Source organism: Rhinopithecus roxellana, chromosome 11, assembly GCF_007565055.1.
Source record: "Rhinopithecus roxellana isolate Shanxi Qingling chromosome 11, ASM756505v1, whole genome shotgun sequence".
NCBI classification, from domain to species: domain Eukaryota; kingdom Metazoa; phylum Chordata; class Mammalia; order Primates; family Cercopithecidae; genus Rhinopithecus; species Rhinopithecus roxellana.
In genome coordinates this window covers 130,503,627-130,526,134 of record NC_044559.1, presented here as the reverse complement: position 1 = coordinate 130,526,134, position 22,508 = coordinate 130,503,627, and the positions used below count along the sequence as shown (strand labels likewise).

The 22,508-nt window shown below is 43.5% G+C and overlaps 1 protein-coding gene across 2 annotated transcripts in view; it reads left to right on the top strand.

Annotated features, from left to right (window-relative positions):
- SAMD8 (sterile alpha motif domain containing 8) overlaps positions 1-9,183 on the top strand; it is a 62,456-nt gene extending 53,273 nt beyond the window's left edge. Inside the window, exons 5-6 of one of the 2 annotated variants that reach the window (XM_010375530.2) lie at positions 3,195-3,345; positions 3,517-9,183. In XM_010375530.2, the coding sequence (XP_010373832.2) occupies positions 3,195-3,345; positions 3,517-3,821 (456 nt within the window). In that variant the 3' untranslated portion in view covers positions 3,822-9,183. The remainder of the gene's footprint in view (positions 1-3,194; positions 3,346-3,516) is intronic. The other variant, XM_010375531.2, reaches the window with a different exon arrangement.
- Positions 9,184-22,508: the final 13,325 nt, after the last annotated feature.

The following is a 22,508-nucleotide window of genomic DNA, read 5'->3' as shown; positions in this document are numbered from 1 at the left end:
GGCTGGTCTTGAACTCCTGACTTCGAGTGTTCTTCCCATCTCAAATTCCCAAAGTGTTGGGATTACAGGCATGAGCCACCACGCCCAGCCAGGACAGATTTTAAAGAATAAAAATATAGGCTGGGCACGGTGGCTCACGCCTGTAATCCCAGCACTTTGAGAGACCGAGGCGGGTGGATCATGAGGTCAGGAGATCGAGACCATCCTAGCTAATACGGTGAAACCCCGTCTCTACTAAAAATACAGAAAAATTAGCCGGGCATGGTGGCGAGCACCCAGCTACTTGGGAGGCTGAGGCAGGGGAATGGCGTGAACCCGGGAGGCAGCGGAGCTTGCAGTGAGCGGAGCTTGCAGTGAGCCACTGCACTCCAGCCTGGGTGACAGAGCGAGACTCCATCTCAAAAAAAAAAAAAGAAAAATACAAACTTATTACACTGAAAAGAGAAAATTTTCCATAGCTAAGGGATTTAATTGTAGGACAGCCGCCGAGGAGAGGGATATATGTGCATAGGGCTGCAACATATGCTGCAAAAATAAATTAGATACCATCCCTCTATGGTATAAACAGCCCTTTTTCTGTCTCTAATGACTGTTTTTATCAGTTAGTTATATATAGATATTTCTCCTCCAATCTGACCTAACTACTGTTAATTGCTTTGAATTATAATATAACCTACTTACTGACCCGTATTATTTGCAGCAATTGTTATAAATAGAAAGTTAAAGTGATAGTAACTTGAAATCAAATCCCTTACAGTGAATTCTGTAAGGTACTTTCATTATAATAAATTAATTGCTTGAAATTGCATTCCCAGAAGTAAGGGGTTTGAGGACAGAACCAAGAACATGTCTATTTTTGAAATTTAGAAACACTTAATGCATATTTCTACATGTTCTCTTATCAAAACATCCTCTTCGTTCTGCTCTGTTGTGTTTTATTTTTTATTTTTCTGGAAGAATATATGGGACATTTAAGATGGGAAAGGATGGAGAGATACCTTTCGACTGGCATCACTAGTTTCGTATCCTTGGTTGAATCATTTTTGTAGCAGTCCCTTCTCTTTATTTACTATGTGATTTTTTACTTTCTCAAGAGTAGTATCTCTAAGCCCATGTTCATAGCGATCACGGAAGAACCAAACCCATGTGTATTCTCTTTCTTTCTCTCTAATAGTAAATTCTTCTTCCTCTCTTTCCCTCAAATGAGGCAGAAAGGGAAAGCTGGGCAGTGTATAATCAGCAGGTGAGATTCCTAATGAGATTGTAATATCTATGAAGTTGTTTATTTTGGTCATATTTGATAGAATCTTGAAGACAGGGCTTTGGAATTGGGCTCCCTGGGTTCACATCCTGCCTATGTTATTTACTAGCTATGTGACCTTTCTAAGCCAGTTTCCTCATCTGTACAGTTAAATCACTTCATAGGATTGCTGTGGAAATTAAATGCAGTAACACACAATGCACTTAGCAGCATGCCTTGCACATAGTAAATGCACATAAAATTTTAGCACCTTTTTGTACCATTATTATGTTATTATTAAATTGTATTATTATTATAATATTAGTATGTTGGGTTTTTTTGTTTATTTTTTTATTTTTTTGAGATGGAGTTTTGCTTTTGCTGCCCAGGCTGGAGTACAATGCCACGATCTCCGCTCACCACAACCTCCCCCTCCCGGGTTCAAGAGATTTTCCTGCCTCAGTCTGAGTAGCTGGGATTACAGGCATGTGCCACCACACCTGGCTAATTTTTGTACTTTTAGTAGAGACGGGTTCCACCATGTTGGTCAGGCTGGTCTCGAACTCCGACCTCAGGTGATCCATCCGCCTCAGCCTCTCAGTGCTGGGATTATAGGCGTGAGCCACCGTGCCTGGCAGTATGCCTTTTTTTTTTTTTAAAGTAGTGACTGCCCCTCTTTTGTAAAGCAGCTATCACTCAAAGTCTTCCTCAAAATGGATTGCTTTTTTAGGCGTATGTGTGGGAGTTGGGATTAGGTTTGGCTGTTGATAACTGGAAATTCAAAGTGGCTATGGTTTAATAAACACACAATGCTTTATTCTCTCTCAAAAAAGAGTCTGAAGGTAGGTACGCCAGGTCTGAATTTTATGAAGTCATCCAAAAAAACCCCATCATTCTTCTGTCTTTCTGGTCTGCTATCCCAATACTTGGCTTGTAGCCTCAAAGCCACTTTGTGATCCAAGATGGTTGCTGGAGTTTCACCTCCAGTTGAATGAGTCTGAGTTGTAGACTAAAAGAAGGGAAGGTAGAAAGTTAGAAAAGACTTCCTCAAAACTGTTGTCTCTTACCTTGATAAGTAGCCTTCCCAGAAACCCTTAACACTTCTACTTAGATCTTACTGTACGGAACTTAGTCACGTGGCCACACCTAGCTACAAGGGAGGTTGGGAAAGGCAATATTGTGGCTGAATTCATTGCTGCCTCAATATATTTGGGATTCTGTTACCAGTGAAGAAGGGGAGAGTGGATGTTGAAAGGTAGACATTGATCTCTGTCTGTCATAGCCTATGTCTTACTGGCAAGAATAGCCAAGCAAATACTACTGTGATACTGAATTAAAAACTTTGAGATGTTTTTGTGTTATAGAGAACTTTTTATTATAAAGGAACTCCTAGTAAAGGAGTTCATGTTACAGTGATTTCATTTATTTACTTATTTTTAATTAATTAATTTTTTTTAGACACACTCTTACTCTGTCACCCAGGCTGGAGTACAGTGGCACGATCTCGGCTCCCTGCAACCTCTGCCTCCCAGGTTCAAGTGATTCCCCTGCCTCGGCCTCCTGAGTAGCTGGGATTACAGGCGCACGCCACCATGCCTGGCTAATTTTTGTATTTTTAGTAGAGATGGGATTTCGCCGTGTCGGCCAGGCTGATCTTGAACTCCTGACTTCAGGTGATCTGCCCACCTCAGCCTCCCAAAGTGCTGGGATTACAGGCATGAGCCACTGCGCCCAGCCTGATTTCATTTAATTACCAAAATATTTCTGAGTACAGCCAAGCTTTACCCACCCAGTCTTGAAGTCTGCCTGGAATTCATTAGACTGAGGACCTAACTGCTTTGGCTTAGATCTTATTTCTAAGTTATTTAGCATTTGAATTTCAATGGGAATGGATGTTGGGAAGTTCCCACCTCCCTAAGCATTTGAAGCACTAATTCTTAACTTTTCTTTATAGATATATGGCAGTGTATGGGAGAAATTACATCGAGCCTTTGCCATTTGGAGTGGCTTTGGTATGACCCTGACTGGCGTTCACACATGTGGAGATTACATGTTTAGTGGCCACACAGTCGTCCTAACTATGCTGAATTTCTTTGTCACTGAATGTAAGTATCTTTTTAGTGCTTCTATGCATATTAGATAACTAGCTGCAGTGAAGGCTGTGGGAAGGGTGTCAGATCCTGTGAAGAATGGCAAAACAGCCTGACCTGAGAAACGTGACTGAGAAGCATTGGAAGGAATGTAGCTTTAAAATGATCTTTCTGTCCTTTTCGTAGATACACCAAGAAGCTGGAATTTCTTGCACACTTTATCCTGGGTTCTCAACCTCTTTGGAATCTTCTTCATCTTGGCTGCCCATGAACATTATTCCATTGATGTGTTTATTGCTTTTTATATAACAACAAGACTCTTTTTGTACTACCATACTCTGGCCAATACCAGAGCATATCAGCAGAGTAGGAGAGCAAGGATTTGGTTTCCCATGTTCTCTTTTTTTGAATGCAATGTTAATGGCACAGTTCCTAATGAATATTGTTGGCCATTTTCAAAACCAGCAATAATGAAAAGACTAATTGGATGAAGACTATCTTTCTAATGAATTTGTGACTAAATATATAATAGTTGTTGAAAATGAGTAACTTTGCATTCTCCCCCTAGGTTGTTCCTAGATGCCTGGCTTATGTGTTGACAAAGTAAAGTTTTCTGTTCTGAGCAAAGTTATGATTATAAAAAGCAAGCAAGAACAATCAAGAGTCCTTATGTAGCTGTTTGAACAGAAAGCTTAAGTAGATGTTTTCTGCCCCTTCTCTTTAGGAAGACTTAATGTTGTGATTGAAGTCAGGCTGTACCCTTACCTGTTGAGTATTTGCTTATTGAACTTTAAACAAGTCAACTTGAGCAGTTTGCTGATTGAGGAATTTTCATTGATTTCCATTAAGGCTGTAGTCAAGAAATAATATGTTTTTAAGCTACTTATTATCTTTAGGAGAAGAAACCCTACCAAGTGATCAGTACTTGTTCTTTGGACTAATCTCTGTGTCAGTTTAAAAAAATGCCACGCTGGGACATGATCTGTTTTACTGACAGTTTTTGCCTTCTGAACCATCTTTTAAGTATACTGAGCATACCAGGATGCCTGAAATAAGAGGAGAATGAAAGAGGCCATAGATGACGTGACAGAGTACTGGCTAGGGTGCCATTGGTCTCCTCATTAATGCAAATGTGGAGCTGGCATTTTTCACCAAAGATGCAACAAAAGATGCAGTGCCTGTTTTGTTCTGAGGGTTCAGTATAACCATCAGTAAGTATTCATGAGGGAAAAATGGCTGCATCCATAAAAATAAATGGACTTAATGTTAGTAGTATAGGTACACAGAATAACTCTGTGCTATAGTAGATGACAGTCCAATTTTATGCTTTTTTAATGGTGTTATTTAATAAACCAAATAGGAGTGTTTTACCAGATGTTAGATAAAGTTCTTTTGTCGTTAAGTAGGGAGGTATGCATGCAAAGAATTGTTTTCTCCTGAAAAGAAACTTCTAGCACGCAAAATACAACTTTTTGGTTTTTGAAATTTATCATTCTTGGCCGTTGGAAGTAAACAGTCTCAGACATACTTGGATATGAAAAAGTTGTGTTGTTTTTTACTTTTAAATATAATGGTGTATATACCTTCTTTGTATTTAGTCTTAATTTGGCAGTCAGGAAGTGATATAACTTAGCTGCTATTTACACTAGAAATATAGTACTTTAAGTAATTTCACCTCTGTGATAACATTTGTTACTTTATTTTTAATGATTTTTTACAATAGTTATGACAGTAGGATGGTTATGGAATTGGAATTTAAACCCCAACTAATGAGCTTAGCTGCTGGGAATAATAATTAGGTTTTACATTCCATTTTAAAACAAAAACTTAGAAAAGGTGCTGGCATTCTGAGGCCTAAAATTAGGCCGCATATCAGAAGCTTGCTCCTTTGTTATCTGGGTGAAATATTTTATTTTTGCACTTTGAGCCCTATTTCCACCCCTGTATAAGCTACACAGGAGCCCAAATGAATTGGGTAGGAAAGGAAATTATGCAAACAAGTCTCAGCTAGTGCTGAAGGACCCCAATTTGTGTCTGATGTGAACATTATTTATTTCACACTTGAGAAATGCTACGAGGCAATTCAAGTTTTATGCTTTTAAATCTCACACCTCAGAATCTGATATCTTAAATTGCTGATTCTGTTACATGCTAGGAACAAAATGCCATCATGTAAAGGAGTTGCATGATCATGAAAAATAAAGGATGTTTCCTATGCCAGTTAGAGTGGTTTGACCCTTGAGGTCAAAAGATGTGTTACTGTTATTTTTGTAGTGACAGAACAGACTGAATTTAGCTAGGGAGGCACTGATGTTGGCTTTTGGGAAAGAGTTCAAAAAACTCTATGACAACATTAATGTTAAAATGTTAAGCCAAGTGCAGTGGTGCAAGGCTGTAGTCCTGGCTTCTGAGGAGGCTGAGGCAGGAGGATTGCTTGAGGCCAGGAGTTAGGCTGGAGTGTGTTGAGGCTATGACTAACTACTGCATTCTAGCCTGGGCAACACAGCAAGACCCATTCTCTTAAGAACATGGCCGGGTGCAGTGGCTCACGCCTGTAATCCCAGCACTTTGGAAGACCAAGGCAGGCAGATCACTTGAGATCAGGAGTTTGAGACCAGACTGGCCAATATGACAAAACCTCATCTCCACTAGAACTACAAAAATTAGCTAGGCATGGTGGCATGCACTTGTAATCCCAGCTACTTGGGAGACTGAGGCATGAGAATCGCTTGAACCCAGGTGGAAGCTGCTGTGAGCTGAGATACTCCACTGCACTCCAGCCTGGATGACAGAGCAAGACTCCATCTCAGAAAAACAAAAAAAAAGCAAGTTAGACTGGGCGCAGTGGCTCATGCCTGTAATCCCAGCACTTTGGGAGGCTGAGGCAGGAGATCACTTGAGCTCAGGTAAACGAGACCAGCCTGGGCAACAAAGTGAGACCTCGCCCCCCCCCACAAAAAGTTTTTTAGAAAATTAGCTGGGCATGGTGGTGCATGTCTGTGGTCCCAGCTACATGCGAGGCTAAGGCAGAAGGATCACTTGAGCCCAAGGAAGCTACAGTGAGCTGTAATCATGCCACTGCACTCCAGCCTTGGTGACAGAGTGACACCCTGTCTCAATCAATAACAAAAAGTTAAATAGCTATTAACCTCGGTCTTCTTTCTTTCATATAAATTCTATTCTAGGACCAAATAGAAAAATCAAATGCAACTAACTTTGCAGAGCTATTGACATTGAGAGTACCTAACAACAGACTGCAATGGGGATTGTAAAATAACTTTTCAGCCTTGCACTTGCTCATATATGTTGTGAGAAAAATGTAAGTTAGGTTTATAACTTACTGTTTTAACTATTATAAGGCAGTGTTTACATAAATTAATCATCTCTTTCTTGGAAAACATTGAGACAAAATTATTTTCAGTGTTACCTAAACATGAAACCTATATTTTAGTTGCTTTTTGTTTTGTCCAGAAATTTCCAGATTTTTTTCTTCATATTTTTTTTCTGGTTAAAATCTAAACCACAGTGAAGATAGTATTTATGTTTACATTTTATCTGTGAATGTGGCTAGGCAGAGAAGCTACATGGCTTTGTTCTACATATTTTTTGACCTTGTATTTGGTTCTGTGGTTGCAGACTTGTGAGACGCTTACATCATTATGGAGACTTTAGTATAGAAGGAACCAAAAGGTTTTTGGTTTGGAGATGCAAACTGGAGGTTATGTTGCAAGTCTTCGATGCATTTTCTGTGTTCCTGGGAGCGTTGTTGCATTTTTTAACCTTTTCCTTTTTTTTTTTTTTTTTTTTTTTTTAAAGACCAGGCAGGGTAGTGTTATTGAAGGGCAATTGAAGAGTTGGTAGAGAGTAAGAGGTTTTGAAGGAGACAGGTTTGCTGTTGTCACCAAATAATTTGGGGGAAACCTTTCGTGGCTGTGCTGCAAGAATTCTTTGTGTGGCTATCATCTCCATAGTTCGCTGACCAGAATTGCTAGGACAAAAATAGAACTTCTAGCTCTATTTATTTGTATCCTTTGAAATCAGAAAGTAATGAACTTAGCCTTAGAACCGGTCAGTTAAATAATGCAGGCTATGCCGGGTGCAGTGGCTCACGCCTATAATCCCAACACTTTAGGAGGCTGAGGCGGGCAGGTTACGAGGTCAGGAGATCGAGACCAGCCTGGCCAATACGGTGAAACTCCGTCTCTACCAAAAATACAAAAATTAGCCGGGCATGGTGGTGCGCGCCCACGCCTGTAGTCCCAGCTACTCGGGAGGCTGAGGCAGAAGAATCACTTGACCCCAGGAGGCGGAGGTTGCAGTGAGCTGAGATCATGCCACTGCACTCCAGCCTGGGGGACAGAGCGAGACTCCGTCTCAAATAAATAAATAAATTAATTAATTAAATTAAATAATAATGTGGGCTATTCAGAAGAAAAAGTCAGTGAGACCAGAACCCGCTGGACCAAGAGACTTGCAGGGAATGTAACTCTTTACTCTGTGAGCAGTGGTCTTTCATGCCCTGTCCCTGCCTGTGTGTTTTTACTAAGAATTCCAGAAATCCTATAATTTGTAAATGGGAAACAGAGAAGCCAGATTCTTTTATAGCTGATAAGAAACAGTCTGTTTTAGAAACATCTGTTTGGAAAGTATTACTCATGTATTCACAAAGTCATATTTATAACACTAATTTGCTTTGACTGTGTTCAACAAAAGGCAGTTTCACCATTAATTTCATAGTAAGCTTTTTTAAAGGATTCTAGATCTAAATTGCCTAAGAACATTAACCACATTCTTGTTTTAAACTAATTTAATAAATGTAATTATTTGATAGTCTTTTATAGACTTAGGTTTTCTTCATAATAAAGGTAATGATAATATAGTCATTTGCCAGTTCTTTAAGGTATTCAGGCATTTGAGACAAGAAAGCTCTCTTGTAGAATAGTCCAATTGCTTTCTTAAACAGTATTGGTTTCATTTAGACAGTTTCTAAGCCAGCAAAGGTGTCCATTTTAATGCCAACTTGACAGTTTAACCATTTGTGTTTGTAAGCGGTTTAGCCTGCATTACCCCATACTGCTATAGAGAATTGTTAGTAACATCAAAGGTCATAATGCTTCAGGTGATGAATAAGAATGGAAAGAGACTCAGTAGGTTGTTTCTTTTCCCTGTCTTTGAGTAACTTTGAATGACTAAAATTAGTATGAAACTAGGTTTTGGACCCCCCTTCTCACCCCACCCGGATATAATGCCACCAATTTCAAATAACTAAAATGTGACCAATTACTTTGCTTCAAGTTCTGTACAAATATCTCTGAAATCTGTAAGCCATATTTCAGCTATTCTGGTTTTTAGAATACATTCTATCCTAAATTAACCAAAGAACTTTTTATTCAGTGTAGTTCATATTTCAGCATAAGGAAGGTTTGTGCCTGATATGGGAAGAGAAAGAACACTATGTTAATTTCATTGTTGCTTCAGGTCTCTTTCAATCTGAAGGACTGGGTTGTCTGGAGAATTGAACATAGCCAAGCAATATTATCAATTAGTAATGTCATCTTTAAAATGTTCAGTTTTACTAAGTTTTATTCAGAGGATCTATGTATTAGAAAAATGAAGTATTTCTGATATGGAACAAAGAAAGTGGAAACTGGTACTTAATGGGAGAAGCAAAATTAGCTTGGACTAAAACGGGCATGTTTTGTTTTGTTAATTCTACCTAAATGTCTCTCTATCCACAGAGAAACTAGTATTACTTGAAGATGTGAAAGTTCCTGTGGTAGCCATACCTTGAAGCACAGTGTTTGTACATAAGTAAATATCTTGATTCTAAATTAAATCCAGATTTAACTAATATATATTATTTTATATCCTTGTTGTATTAAAATGTTTAAAAACACTAAAAATAAAACATTTGAAAGTTGGATTGCAGTTTCTTATTTAAATGTCTCTGCATTATTAATGGAGCTGGTCAGTTTTTTATATAATGAATTTAGTTTTTGCAAGTGATTGGCCAGGTGCAGTGGCTCACGCCTGTAATCCTAGCTCTTTGGAAGGCCAAGGCGGGCTGATCACTTGAGCCTAGGAATTCGAGACCAGGCTGGGCAACATGGCGAAACCCCGTCTCTACAAAAAGTACAAAAATTAGCCAAGCATGGTGGTGCACGTCTGTAGTCTCAGCTACTTGGGGGACTGAGGTAGAAGGATCGCTTGAGCCTGGGAAGTCAAGGCTGCAGTGAGCTGATATCATGCCACTGCACTCCAGCCTGGGTGACAAAGTGAGACCCCGTCTCCAAAACACAAGTAAATGATTGAGCTCTGCAACTTTAAATTTGTGGTACTTAGTCCAGAACTGTGGAGTAGTTAGAATGCTAAGCATTGTCACAGGTGCAGGACCATATCTGCTTGATCCACGACTGAACGTGTCTTCCTGATCACTGCTAATATGTAGCCTCTGTAGTGCTGGCCCAGCTAGTCTTTTTGAGAACTCTGGGAAAAATAGTACAGAAGAGACCACAAGGAGCTTGGTGGAGTACAAAATGCACTGGGTTTAGACTCTGAAGACCTGGGTATGAGTTGTGTTTCTGACACTGATTAAGTTTTTCTTCAAACCTCTGCTTAACCTTATTTAAGTGGAAAAAAGTGCCTACCACATAGGTTGTATTAAGGGCCAATTTATGAAAGTACTGTAGTCTTGTTCATGGAGATGTTAAGATGAGGGTGCTGAGGTAAGAGAGTGCCTCAGAGGAGCTCAGTTGCCACCTTCAGCTGGAACTTTGAAGATGCCCAAATGATAGTTTTAAGGCTTCTCGTAGAGTAGCATGACATTTAAATGCTGTATGTTCTCAGTTCATGGGGCTCCCGTGAGAGCCAGAAATACAGAACCACCATGACCTGCTCATACTCCAGCTTTAGGAGCTTCGGGTCACATTATGAAGTGAATGTCTGTATCTAATGGTTTTTTGTTGTTGTTGTTTTTGTTTTGTTATGAGACAGAGTTTCGCTTTTGTTGCCCAGGCTGGAGTGCAGTGGTGTGATCTCGGCTCACCACAACCCCCACCTCCCAGGTTCAAGCAATTCTTCTGCCTCAGCCTCCCAAGTAGCTGGGATTACAGGCATGCGCCACCACGCCCAGCTAATTTTGTATTTTTAGTAGAGATGGGGTTTCTCCATGTTGGTCAGGCGGGTCTCGAACTCCCAGTCTTAGGTGATCCGCCTGCCTCGGCCTCCCAAAGTGTTGGGATTACAGGCGTGAGCCACTGCGCCTGGCCTACAAACATATTTTTTAAATTTTAAATGTTTACATTATTTTACTCCAATTGTAGCATATACATATATATGTACATATGCACGTGGTTTCATACCTTATTTCACTTAACATGTTCCAATGCCTTCCAGCCAAGGATGAAGGACACGCCTTAGTTGAATAAGTTGGGTTTATTGTTTGTTATAATGGAGAATACACACCATGGGGAGTTGTGGGGCATCTCAGTGGGAAGGTGTTGGAAAGGATAGGATGTGGGCTTGACTTACGCAGCTTCTGGGGAAGGTTTAACTGAAGTGAGAATCTGTTCTGATTAGATGGGGGTATTTCTATTATTGAATATCTTAATATAAACAAAGCAGGAGGGGCTGGGCGCAGTGGCTCATGCCTGTAATCCCAGCACTTTGGGAGGCCGAGGCAGGTGGATCACGAGGTCAGGAGTTTGAGACCAGCCTGGCCAACACAGTGAAACCCCATCTCTACTAAAAATACAAAAATTAGCTGGGCGTGGTGGTGCCCACCTATAGACCCAGCCACTCGGGAGGTTGAGGCAGGAGAATTACTTAATCTACACCATTGCCAAAGCAATGTATTACAGAATTTTTTTATGTTTGCCAATTTCATAGATTTTATTTTATTTATTCAGTTTTTTGAGACAGAGTTTCACTCTTGTTGCCCAGGTTGGAGTGCAATGGCGTGCTCTCAGCTCACTGCAACCTCTGCCTTCCAGGTTAAAGTGATTCTCCTGCTTCAGCCTCCCAAGTAGCTGAGATTATAGGCACCTGCCACCACACCCTGCTAATTTTTATATTTTTAGTAGAGACAGGGTTTCACTGTGTTGGCCAGGCTGGTCTCAAACTCCTGACCTCAGGTGACCCACCTGCCTCAGCCTCCCAAAGTGCTGGGATTACAGGCATGAGCCACTGCGCCTGGCCTAAATGTATAGATTTTAAAATGGTATCTTAATTCCCTAGCTACAAAAGTAATCTTCAAAAGTGTTTTTTTGTTGTTGTTGTTTTGTTGTTGTTTTTGAGATGGAGTCTCGCTCTGTCGTCCAGGCTGGAGTGCAGTGGCGCGATGTCGGCTCACTGCAACCTCTGCCTCCCGGGTTCACGCCATTCTCCTGCCTCAGCCTCCCAAGCAGCTGGGACCACAGGCGCCCGCCACCACACCCGTCTAATTTTTTGTATTTTTAGTAGAGATGGATTTTCACCATGCTAGCCAGGATGTTCTGGATCTCCTGACCTCGTGATCTGCCCACATCAGCCTCCCAAAGTGCTGGGATGACAGGCGTGAGCCACCATGCCCAGCCCAAAAGTGTTTTTTTAAGATGCAGGACACAGTGGCTCATGCCTGTAATCCTAGCACGTTGGGAGGCGGGTGGATTGCCTGAGTTCAGGAGTTTTGAGACCAGCCTGGGGAACACAGTGAAACCCCATCTCTACTAAAATAAAACAATTAGCCAGGGTGGCAGCGTGCACCTGTAGTCCTAGCTACTCGGGAGGCTGAGGCAGGAGAGTTGCTTGAACCCGGGAGGTGGAGGTTGCAGTGAACCGAGATCACACCACTATACTCCAGCCTGGGGGACAGAGTGAGACTCTGTCTCCAAAAAAAAAAGTGTTTTTAAAATAGTAATATGATAAGGAATTGGTGGAGTGGTGACAACTTGGTTAGTATGTAAAACTTTCTGGAAACTGCCAACTATGACTTATTAAAGATTATATGACTATAGATTAAAGACTATCTGACTATAAGATGTTGAGTGGGAAAAGAAAGATGATTTTCAAATTATACTTTTTAATCTTTTTTTGTGTGTGTGGAGATGGGGGTCTCACTATGTTGGCCATGCTGATCTTGAACTCCTGGCCTCAAGCGATCCTCCCACCTCGGCCTTCCAAAATGCTAGGATTATAGGCATGAGCCACTGTGCCCAGCCAGGAAGATGATTTAGCAGATTGAGGAGTGTTTCTCCTGTTTAATTTTTAACATAGTCTTTACTTTGGCCATCTCTTGCCATTGAAAAGTAGCCATTTTTTCTGATCATTGTCTTCCTTGAGTACCTGTAGGAGGCTAAGTCCTGTCTGGTCCAAGGGAAAGCCCAAAGGACTCAGTTGCTCTCTGTTTTAAAGTTCTATAAAGAGTAATGTTGATACCGGTCTGCCTGCAGTAGCTATTTTTGGCCCTACCATCACCTGGAAGACACTCCAAAGACCCAGCTTTACCTGTGGAGGGCTTCATTATAGATGTGTAGGATCTGAGCTATGGAAGATGTTTTGAAAGAATATTTTGGGTACCTGTTCTATGCCAGGCACTGTTTAACTGCTAGTGGTTCAGTGGTAAACAAAACAAAGCCCCGGCCTTCAGGAATCTTACTTTCTAGACAATAAACACATATATGAGAGAGAAAAAAAAAAGCGCTCCTGGTAGTTGTCAGCTGGTAATTGACCTGGGTACTGTGGCATTCTCCTAATGAACATAAGCAATTCTATAGAGTATCGACATCAGATGAGAACCCTGCCTGGCTATAATGGATCCTCTTCACTCACAATCATGCCTGAATGGTAATAAAGACACCGTGCAGCCACAAAAATAGCCATACACCCCTCTCCTGATTAACAAGGGCAACTATTATTTGTTCCTTCATAAGAATTAAGATTCCGAATTGCCCCAGCTTTCTGAAAGCGCTGAGTCCAGAGCAGCACCCGACTTGGTTGCTTTCCTAAACCTTCCTTAAGAACACCTAACACAAGCCCAAATCCTGTACCAGCCCCACCTAACACTCTCTTACTGCGAGTCCCCTCCCTTCTCCAGGTGTTTAGTCTTTCTTGCTGCAGGAAGTTTAATTAAAAACCTACCTTTGGCTGGGTGCAGTGGCTCACACCTATAATCCCAGCACTTTGGGAGTCCGAGGCGGGTGGATCACTTGAGGTCAGAGTTTGCAACCCGCCTGGCCAACATGGTGAAACCCTGTCTCTACTAAAAATACAAAAATTAGCCAGGTGTGGTGGCGGGCACCTGTAGTCCCAGCTACTCACGAGGTTGAGGCAGGAGAATCGCTTGAACCTGGGAGGCGGAGGTTGCAGTGAGCCGAGGTCGTGCCACTGCACTCATCTAGGTGACAGAGCAAAAACTCCATTTCAGAAAAAGAAGAAAAGTGACTGAACGTGAACTTGGAGAAGCTAGGCTCTAGTCCTACAATCCTTGAAGGTCCTGGTGAAAACTTAAGTTTTGCTTCAAGTGACATGAGAAGCCATTGGTGGATTTGGGTTTTGTGCAGAGGAGTGACTCACATCCCCACCTTACATCTCCATTGTAGCTGGAGTGACATGTGTAGGCCAAGGCAGAGAAGGCCTCCTCCACCCAGCTCTTTCTGTGTAGGCCAATTTGCCTGGCCCTGGACCATGTTATCCTTGAAGGTTTCATCAAGTGCTTCTGGGTGCTTTCTTAGGAGCATGGAAGAATTGAAGGATGTGCAAGGAGATGAAAGCTGCAGCAGAGCCAAAGGAAAATACGGCATGATCTCAGAAGTGCTGCAGTGGGATGAGATAGCCCTCGATAGAATGGCAGCAGAATTTTTAACTTTTCTTTGCTTAAATTTTTTTTTTTTTTTAATGCACAGGCTGACAAACTAGAGTTATGAGAACCTATTTTTGGTTCAGAAGTCAACCTTTGCAGTTGGTTACCAGCAGAGGGTGCCACAAACCTCCAGCAGCCCTTGTGCCTTTATCACAGGAAGTCACTGGTTTGAACAACATATAGGTGTGCATCAGAATCACCTAGCTTGTTAAAACACATTGCTGAACCCTACCTTCTGCCTAAGTGGGAGGAATTTTTATTTCTGACAGGTTCCCAGGTGATGCTGAGGCTCCCAGTCAGACTGGTTCTTCCTCAGGAAGTGATCAGAACCCCCTGAAGAGCCTTTCACCAACACCCACAGCTTGAAGCAGCATCCCCGAAAGGCATTTCAGAACAGGCTGGAGTGAGGATGCAGGTGTTCCCCAAGCTCCTGAGTTCCCTCCTTCCTCCCCTGGGCTGTTGTGAAAGTACTGAATGCTATAAATTAGTAAACTCCATACAAATGATCACTGCCAGCATCTTAGCTTTTTATTCCTCCCTCCCATCCTTTCATTTTTGTTTCTAATTGTGCATTTTTAGTGTATAGAAATACAATTTTTTTTTTTTTAGACAAAGTCTTGCTCTGTCACCAGGCTGCAGTGCAGTGGCGCAATCTCGGCTTGCTGCAACCTCTGCCTCCTGGGTTCAAGTGATTTTTGTGCCTCAGCCTCCTAAGTAGCTGGGACTACAGGCACACTCAACCACACCTGGCTGATTTTTTGTATTTTTAGTAGAGACGGGGTTTCACCACGGTGGCCAGGCTGGTCTCAAATTTCTGACTTCAAGTGATTCACCTGCCTTAGCCTCCCAAAATGCTAGGATTACAGTCATGAGCCATCATGCCTGGCTAGAAATACAATTGATTTTTAATTGCTGGCCTTTTATCCTGTGACAGTGCCAAAGTCATGTACTAGGAGTTCTTTCATAGATTCGTTAGTGTGTTTACATAGTCATAGACAATCCCATCATTTCTGAATAGCAACAGTTTTATCCTTCCCCCTATTCCATCTTGAACTCTGGTTTCTCTGGTGACCAGAACTAGATCTGCCAACCCCATTCTGTCATGATATTTAGGGGCAGATAACATACCACCAGTTCACAAAGCAACTTGACAGTATTCTGAATCCTAGCAAAGACCACAAGGACAATGAGGGGGAAGACATCTGAAATGATCAGGCCGCTGGCCCTGAAATGAGGGAGACCTAGCCTTGATGAAATAGTTTGTTCTCATTGGCCAGAGCTAGTGAGTGGAACCCCTACCTGCCCACAGTGGGGAAGTGCCTAGCCTGAGCCTCACCTTGAGCACAGTCCTGCTTCTCTGAGCCAGAGTTTCTGAGTGGGTCCAGTATCTGAGTTGTGGCATCTGAGGGGACTCTGAGGCGAAGCCTTGGGTGGAACAGGGCTTGCAGAGGTGGAGGTGCCCCCCAGCCCATTTGATAGCTCAGTGGGAATCGGGAGCTGCGCTCTCTTGGAGTGCTCCAAAAGGAAGGCAGGAGACGGGGCTTCTGATCTAGGCAGCAGGGAGAGTGAATTTGCCCTTTCCTGGACAGTAGTGGAATGGGGCAGATGGCATCTGGGGGGGTGGTGGCAGTGTAATGTGTTTGCACCCATTCTCCCTATATGCTGCTGGGTGTCTTCATAGAGAGGCACAGGGAGCATCACCTCCCTTGGTCCAACTTTTGCCAAGCCCCTGTTCCTGCGGACTGGCTTCCGGGGTCAGCTCACCAAGCAGCTCCCGTTTACACAGCTTCATCCACCCTCTGCTGCTAAACGTAAAGGTAGCCAGTCTCCTCAAGGCAAATATCAGCAAGCCTTTGGCCTCCCACTCTGGACTCAACCCCTCACCCTCTGCAATCCTTCCTATTAGGAAAGCCATCTAAAGTAGAAATGGCTGCTAATCTCAACTGCCACACTCTAATGGGGCTTGGCTTTCAAGGGGAAGACCTGGGTTCTGTCTCTTAGTCATGATGTAATGGGACTGTGTGTGAGGTCAGGCAAGTCACCAAACTGCACTATCTCAATTTCCTCCTTTGATATAATGCATGATAATATTTGGAAGGCAGATAGCATAGTGGTTTAAAGACACAGACTCTGAAGCCAAGTGCCTGTATTCAAATCTTGGCTCCTCCACTTATTAGCTGAACTACCTTGGGCAATTACACAACCTCTCTTTCTCTCAGTTTTGAGGTGATTATAGTACTTACCTTCATAGGGTTATTCTGAGGATAACATGCAAAGGATGTAAAGTGTTAAATATTATTATTACAAATGTTAAACATTGCTATTATTGCCATATTTTAAGGATATTATAAGGACCTACTGAGTTCATATTATAAAAATAGTTTGAGGCCAGGCATGGTGGCTCACGCCTATAATCCCAGCACTTTGGGAGTCCGAGGTGGGCGGATCAACTGAGGTCAGGAGTTTGAGACCAGCCTGACCAATATGATGAAATCCCATCTCTACTAAAAATACAAAAATTAAGCCAGGCACGGTGGCTCATACCTATAATCCCAGCACTTTGGGAGGCCAAGGAAGGTGGATCATCTGAGGTCAGGAGTTCGAGACCAGTCTGGCCAATGTGGTGAAACCCCATCTCTATTAAAAATGCAAAAATTAGCTGCGTGTGGTGGCAGGTGCCTGTAACCCCAGCTACTTGGGAGGCTGAGATAGGAGAATTGTTTGAACCCAGGAGACGGAGGTTGCAGTGAGCCGAGATCGTGCCACTGCACTCCAGCCTGGGTGACACAGTGAGACTCTGTTTCAAAAAATATATACAAAAATCAGCTGAGCATGGTGGCATGTGCCTGTAATCCCAGCTACCCAGGAGGCTGAGACAGGAGAATTGCTTGAACCTAGGAGGCAGAGATCGCAATGAGCGGAGATTGCGCCATTGCACTCCAGCCTGGGCGACGAGTGAAACTCTATCTCAAAACAAACAAAAAACCCTTCTTGGCCGGGCGCGATGGCTCAAGCCTGTAATCCCAGCACTTTGGGAGGCCGAGGCGGGCGGATCACGAGGTCAGGAGATCGAGACCATCCTGGCTAACACGGTGAGACCCCGTCTCTACTAAAAATACAAAAAAACTAGCCGGGCAAGGTGGCGGGCGCCTATAGTCCCAGCTACTCGGGAGGCTGAGGCAGGAGAATGGCGTGAACCCGGGAGGCGGAGCTTGCAGTGAGCTGAGATCCGGCCACTGCACTCCAGCTTGGGCGACAGAGCGAGACTCCATCTCAAAAAAAAAAAAACGCTTCTTTTTTTTTTTTTTTTTTTTTTTTTTTGAGAGATGGAGTCTCACTCTGTCGCCCAGGCTGGAGTGCAGTGACACAATCTCGGCTCACTGCAATCTCTGCCTCCCAGGTTCAAGTGATTCTCCTTGCCTCAGCCTCCCAGGTAGCTGGGATTATTAATTTTTGTATTTTTAGTAGAGATGGGGTTTCACCATGTTGGCCAGGCTGGTCTTGAACTCCTGACCTCAGGTGATCTGTCTGCCTCCACCTCCCAAAGTACTGGATTACAGGCATGAGCCTCTGCGCCTGGCCTAAAAAACCCTTCTCATTGGTCTCCTGTATCTTGAAAAGCCTAGCTGTGCTACATAAAGAGGTCAGAGTGTATTTTTCCAGTATTCTTGGATGGCATCCAGTTCCATAGTTCCATACTGTTTTGAAGTCTTTTTTTTTTTTTTTTTTTTTTTGAGATGGAGTCTCGCTCTGTCGCCCAGGCTGGAGTGCAGTGGTACGATCTCGGCTCACTGCAACCTCCGCCTCCTGGGTTCAAACGATTCTTCTGCCTCAGCCTCCCAAGCAGCTGGGACTACAGGTGCGTGCCACCACGCCCAGCTAATTTTTGTATTTTTAGTATAGACGGGGTTTCACCATGTTGGCCAGGATGGTCTCAATCTCTTGACCTTGTGATACGCCCTCCTTGGGCTCCCAAGGTGCTAGGATTACAGGCGTGAGCCACCGTGCCCGGCGAAGGCTTTTTTTTTCCACCCATATTTGCTATTTATTTAGTCTTTTGGTTTGGAAAAAAATATAAAGAATTCACAAATGCCACCATCTAAACACCTGTTTCAAATAAAGCATCAGTATCCAGCTTGCAAAATAATTTCTTTATAATTAAGCAAACAGTGCCAAAAGACCCACATCATTTGCTTCTTTCTTCCCAGAGAAGTGGGCAGGAATACTGCATCCTAGTGGATTCCCTGTGTTCAATCAAGTCCTGAGGTGAGTTTCATTTTCCTTTTGAGATGACTATAAAATCACCTGAAGGTCAAGGAAAATGGTCTTCCTATGATAAGGAAGTTTTGCTTTAGTGTAGATGACCACTCCCCTGTGTAAGGTAGGGAGGGATAACGTTCCGTTCCTTTCCTCTGCTGCATATCTTCTTTCTTCTCCTGGATGAGATGAAAAAATTACTCTGCCTTCAGTCCAGCAGATGCACTCGGCCCTCCAGAGTACAGCCCACCCCGAGCCCAGAGGCCGGCTGGCCTCGGAACGCCTCACTCCACTGTCTTCACGCCTCCCTGAACTCTGTTTACACAAGGCTGGTCTTGGCTCTGAGGCTGCTGGATTTTAAATGCAATCTCACTGGTGACTCACTGGTGCATTGTCATTTGGCTTTGACTGGAATTGAGTTGAGCAATGCATATGATTTTTACATTTTTCTTTTTTTTTTTTTTTTTTGAGACGGAGTCTCACTCTGTCACCCAGGCTGGAATGCAGTGGCACGATCTCTGCTCATTGCCACCTTCACCTCCCGGGCTCAAGTGATTCTCCTGCCTCAGGCTCCCGAGTAGCTGGGACTACAGGCACCTGCCACCACGCCCGGCTAATTTTTTGTATTTTTAGTAGAGATGGGGTTTCACTGTGTTAGCCAGGATGGTCTCGAACTCCTCATCTTGTGATCCGCCTACCTTGGCCTCATAAAGTGCTGGGATTACAGGCGTGAGTCACCATGCCCGTCAATTTTTACATTTTTCAATTGAGAAATCACAATTTTTTTTTTTTTTTTTTTTTTTTTTTTTTTTTTTTGAGGCAGGGACTTGCTCTGTCAACCCAGGCTGAAGTACAGTGGTGCAATCATGGCTCACTGCAGCCTCAACTTCCTTGGCTCAAGCAATCTTCCCACCTCGGCCTCCTGTGTAACTGGGGCTACGGGTGGACACCACCACACAGCTAATTTTTTTAAAATTTAATTTAATTTTTTTTTTTTTTTTTTTTGAGATGGGGTCTCGCTCTATCAGCCAGGCTGGAGTGCAGTGGTGCAATCTCAGCTCACTGCAACCTCCACCTCCCGGGTTCAATTGACTCTCCTGCCTCAGCCTCCCAAGTAGCTGGGACTACAGACATGCGCCACCAAGCCCAGCTAATTATTGTATTTGTAGGACAGACACGGTTTCACCATGTTGACCAGGCTGGTCTCGATCTCCTGACCTCATGATCCACCTTCCTCGGCCTCCCAAAGTGCTGGGATTACAGGCGTGGGCCCCCGCGCCCGGCCCACACAGCTAATTTTTAAATATTTTTTGTTGTTGTTGTTAGAGAAAGGGTCTCACTTTGTGGCCCAGTCTGGTCTCAAACTCTTGGGCTCAAGTGATCTCTGTGCCTTGGCCCCCCAAAGTGTTGGGATTACAGGCATGAACCACTGCATGAAATCATACTTTTAGACATCTGCCTGTGGCCAAGACAGAGTAACAGGGATGAGATTTACTCTTTTGCCTCACCAATGCCCCCTAATTTGTCACTGAGGCCCTAAATATGATACTCCAGATGTGATATGGGTCTAGTGCTGAGGACAGCCAACCCGTGCTCTCCCTTGACCTGGACTGGGCGTATATGGGTCATGACATGGCTGGGGATGTGGACTAAGCCACAGCTGGGTATCTATGTCTTATTTTATCCTTGTAATTTCATGAGGAGGTAGAACTTGAGCAGGCACTGTCTTGCATAGGTTCCAATCTGGCCTTACCTGACCTCTCCAGCCTGGTCTTGCTGGGTAACCTTCTCCCCTAATAGCCCATCCATTGTCATTTCCATTCTTGCCATATTGTTTGCAGCTGGCTAAATATGCCTTGCAATTGCAGTATCATGCCTGAGCACCTTTCCTTCATGTGCTGCCCTTCCTGTCCCTGTCTGCCAAACACATCTTCTTCTTCTTTTTTCTTTTGAGATGGCACCCGCCACCACACCCAGCTAACTTTTGTGTTTATAGCAGAGACAGGGTTTCACCATGTTGGCCAGGCTGGTCTCGATCTCCTGACCTCATGATCCGCCCACCTCAGCCTCCCAAAGTGCTGGGATTACAGGCGTTAGCCACGGTGCCTGGAGCATCCTCTCTTTTTTTAATAGCCCATGGGTATAACTAAATATATCCTCCTTTTTTCTTTTTTTTTTTTTTGGAGAGAGAATTTCCCTGTGTCACCCAGGCTGGAGTGCAGTGGTGCTATCTTGGCTGTTGGCCAGACTGGCCAGACTGGCCTTGAACTCCTGACCTCAGGTAATCTGCCTGACTCAGCCTCCCAAAGTGCTGGGATTACAAGGGTGAGCCACCATGCCTGGCCTTATAGCCTCCCTTTTTTTTTTTGAGACTGAGTTTCACTCCTGTTGCCCAGACTGGAGTGCAGTGGCAGGATCTCTGCTCATTGCAACCTTCACCTCCCAAGCTCAAGTGATTCTCCTGCCTCAGCCTCCTGAGTAGCTGGGATTACAGGTGTGCACCACCATGGCCGGCTAATTTTTTGTATTTTTAGTAAAGACGAGGTTTCACCATGTTGGCCAGGCTGGTCTCGAACTCCTAACCTCAGGTGATCTACCTGCCTCAGCCTCTCAAAGTGCAGGGATTACAGGCATGAGCCACTGCCCCCAGCCGTATCCTCCATTTTTAAGAATCCATTTGTCGGGTGCGGTGGCTCACGCCTGTAATCCCAGCACTTTGGGAGGTGGAGGCGTGCGGATCACGAGGTCAGGAGATCGAGACCATCCTGGCTAACACGGTGAAACCCCGTCTCTACTAAAAATACAAAAAAAATTAGCTGGGCATGGTGGCGGGCGCCTGGAGTCCTAGCTACTCAGGAGGCTGAGGCAGGAGAATGGCGTGAACCTGGGAGGCGGAGGTTGCAGTGAGCCGAGACACCACTGCACTCCAGCCTGGGCAACAGAGCAAGACTCCATCTCAAAAAAAAAAAAAAAAAAAGAATCCATTCAATGCTGAAGCCTTCACGAAGCTCCCCAGGTGAACTGACTCCTCTAACCCCACTGTCCTCTGTTCATACAGCTATCCTTGTATCTACAGCACTTTACAATACTTGCTCATTGTTCATATCTGTCTCCCTTTCTAGACTGTGAGATTGTTGACTGTTAATTAGTCCCTAGCACAGTGTCTGACACATTACTAGCTCCTTAACAAACATTCGTAGAAAGGAGGGAGAAAGAATGTGTGTCACAAAATATGAAAGGCTGGGGCTGGATCCCCAAACCCCCACTGTTGGAAGCATAGCCCATGCAAAAGCTAAGTGTTTCTTTTGAGTGATGGGTACAATGATTCTTTTTTTTTTTTTCCTTCCTTTCTTTTTTGAGACAGGATCTCCCTCTGTCATCCAGGCTGGAGTGCAGTGGCATGATCATGGTTCACTGCAGCCTTGAGCTCCTGGGTCCAAGTGATCCTTTCACTTCAGCCTCCCAAGTAGCTGGGACCACAGGCACATGAACACAAAAAATAATTTTGTTTATTTTTTGTAGAAATGAGGTCTCACTATGTTGCCCAGGCTGATTTCAACCCCTGGCCTCAAGTGATCCTCCCACCTCAGCCTCCCAAAAGAGCTAGGATTACAGGTGTGAACCACCGTACCCAGCTGGTACAATGACTCTTGAATTTATGCTAACAGAGCCATTGAGGCATTAATTGGGACTTCACTAATTTAGAGGGAATGACAAGATGGATAGTTTTATTTTATACCATTTATAAACACAGGGTTCATTAAACTAAAATACTGTGATTGTAAACAAGAGCAAGCATTTCAAGTAAACGTAAACACTTGATGAGTAATACTTTCTATATAAACACTGGATAGACTGAATTAGGAAATATTTTCATCTGTTCATTAAAACATATTTCCCTTAAGACCTACACAGAGGAGCAATTTATTAGCATAGTTCCACTAGATTCCTGAAGGTAATAAAACTGAGTTTCTTTAAATATACTTTGATTCAGACAAACCAGCTCTTGTTAGCTGGACCTAGTCATTCTGAATTAACTATGCTTGAAGTTCTGGTACTGCAGAGCGCAGAGTGATTCATCTAA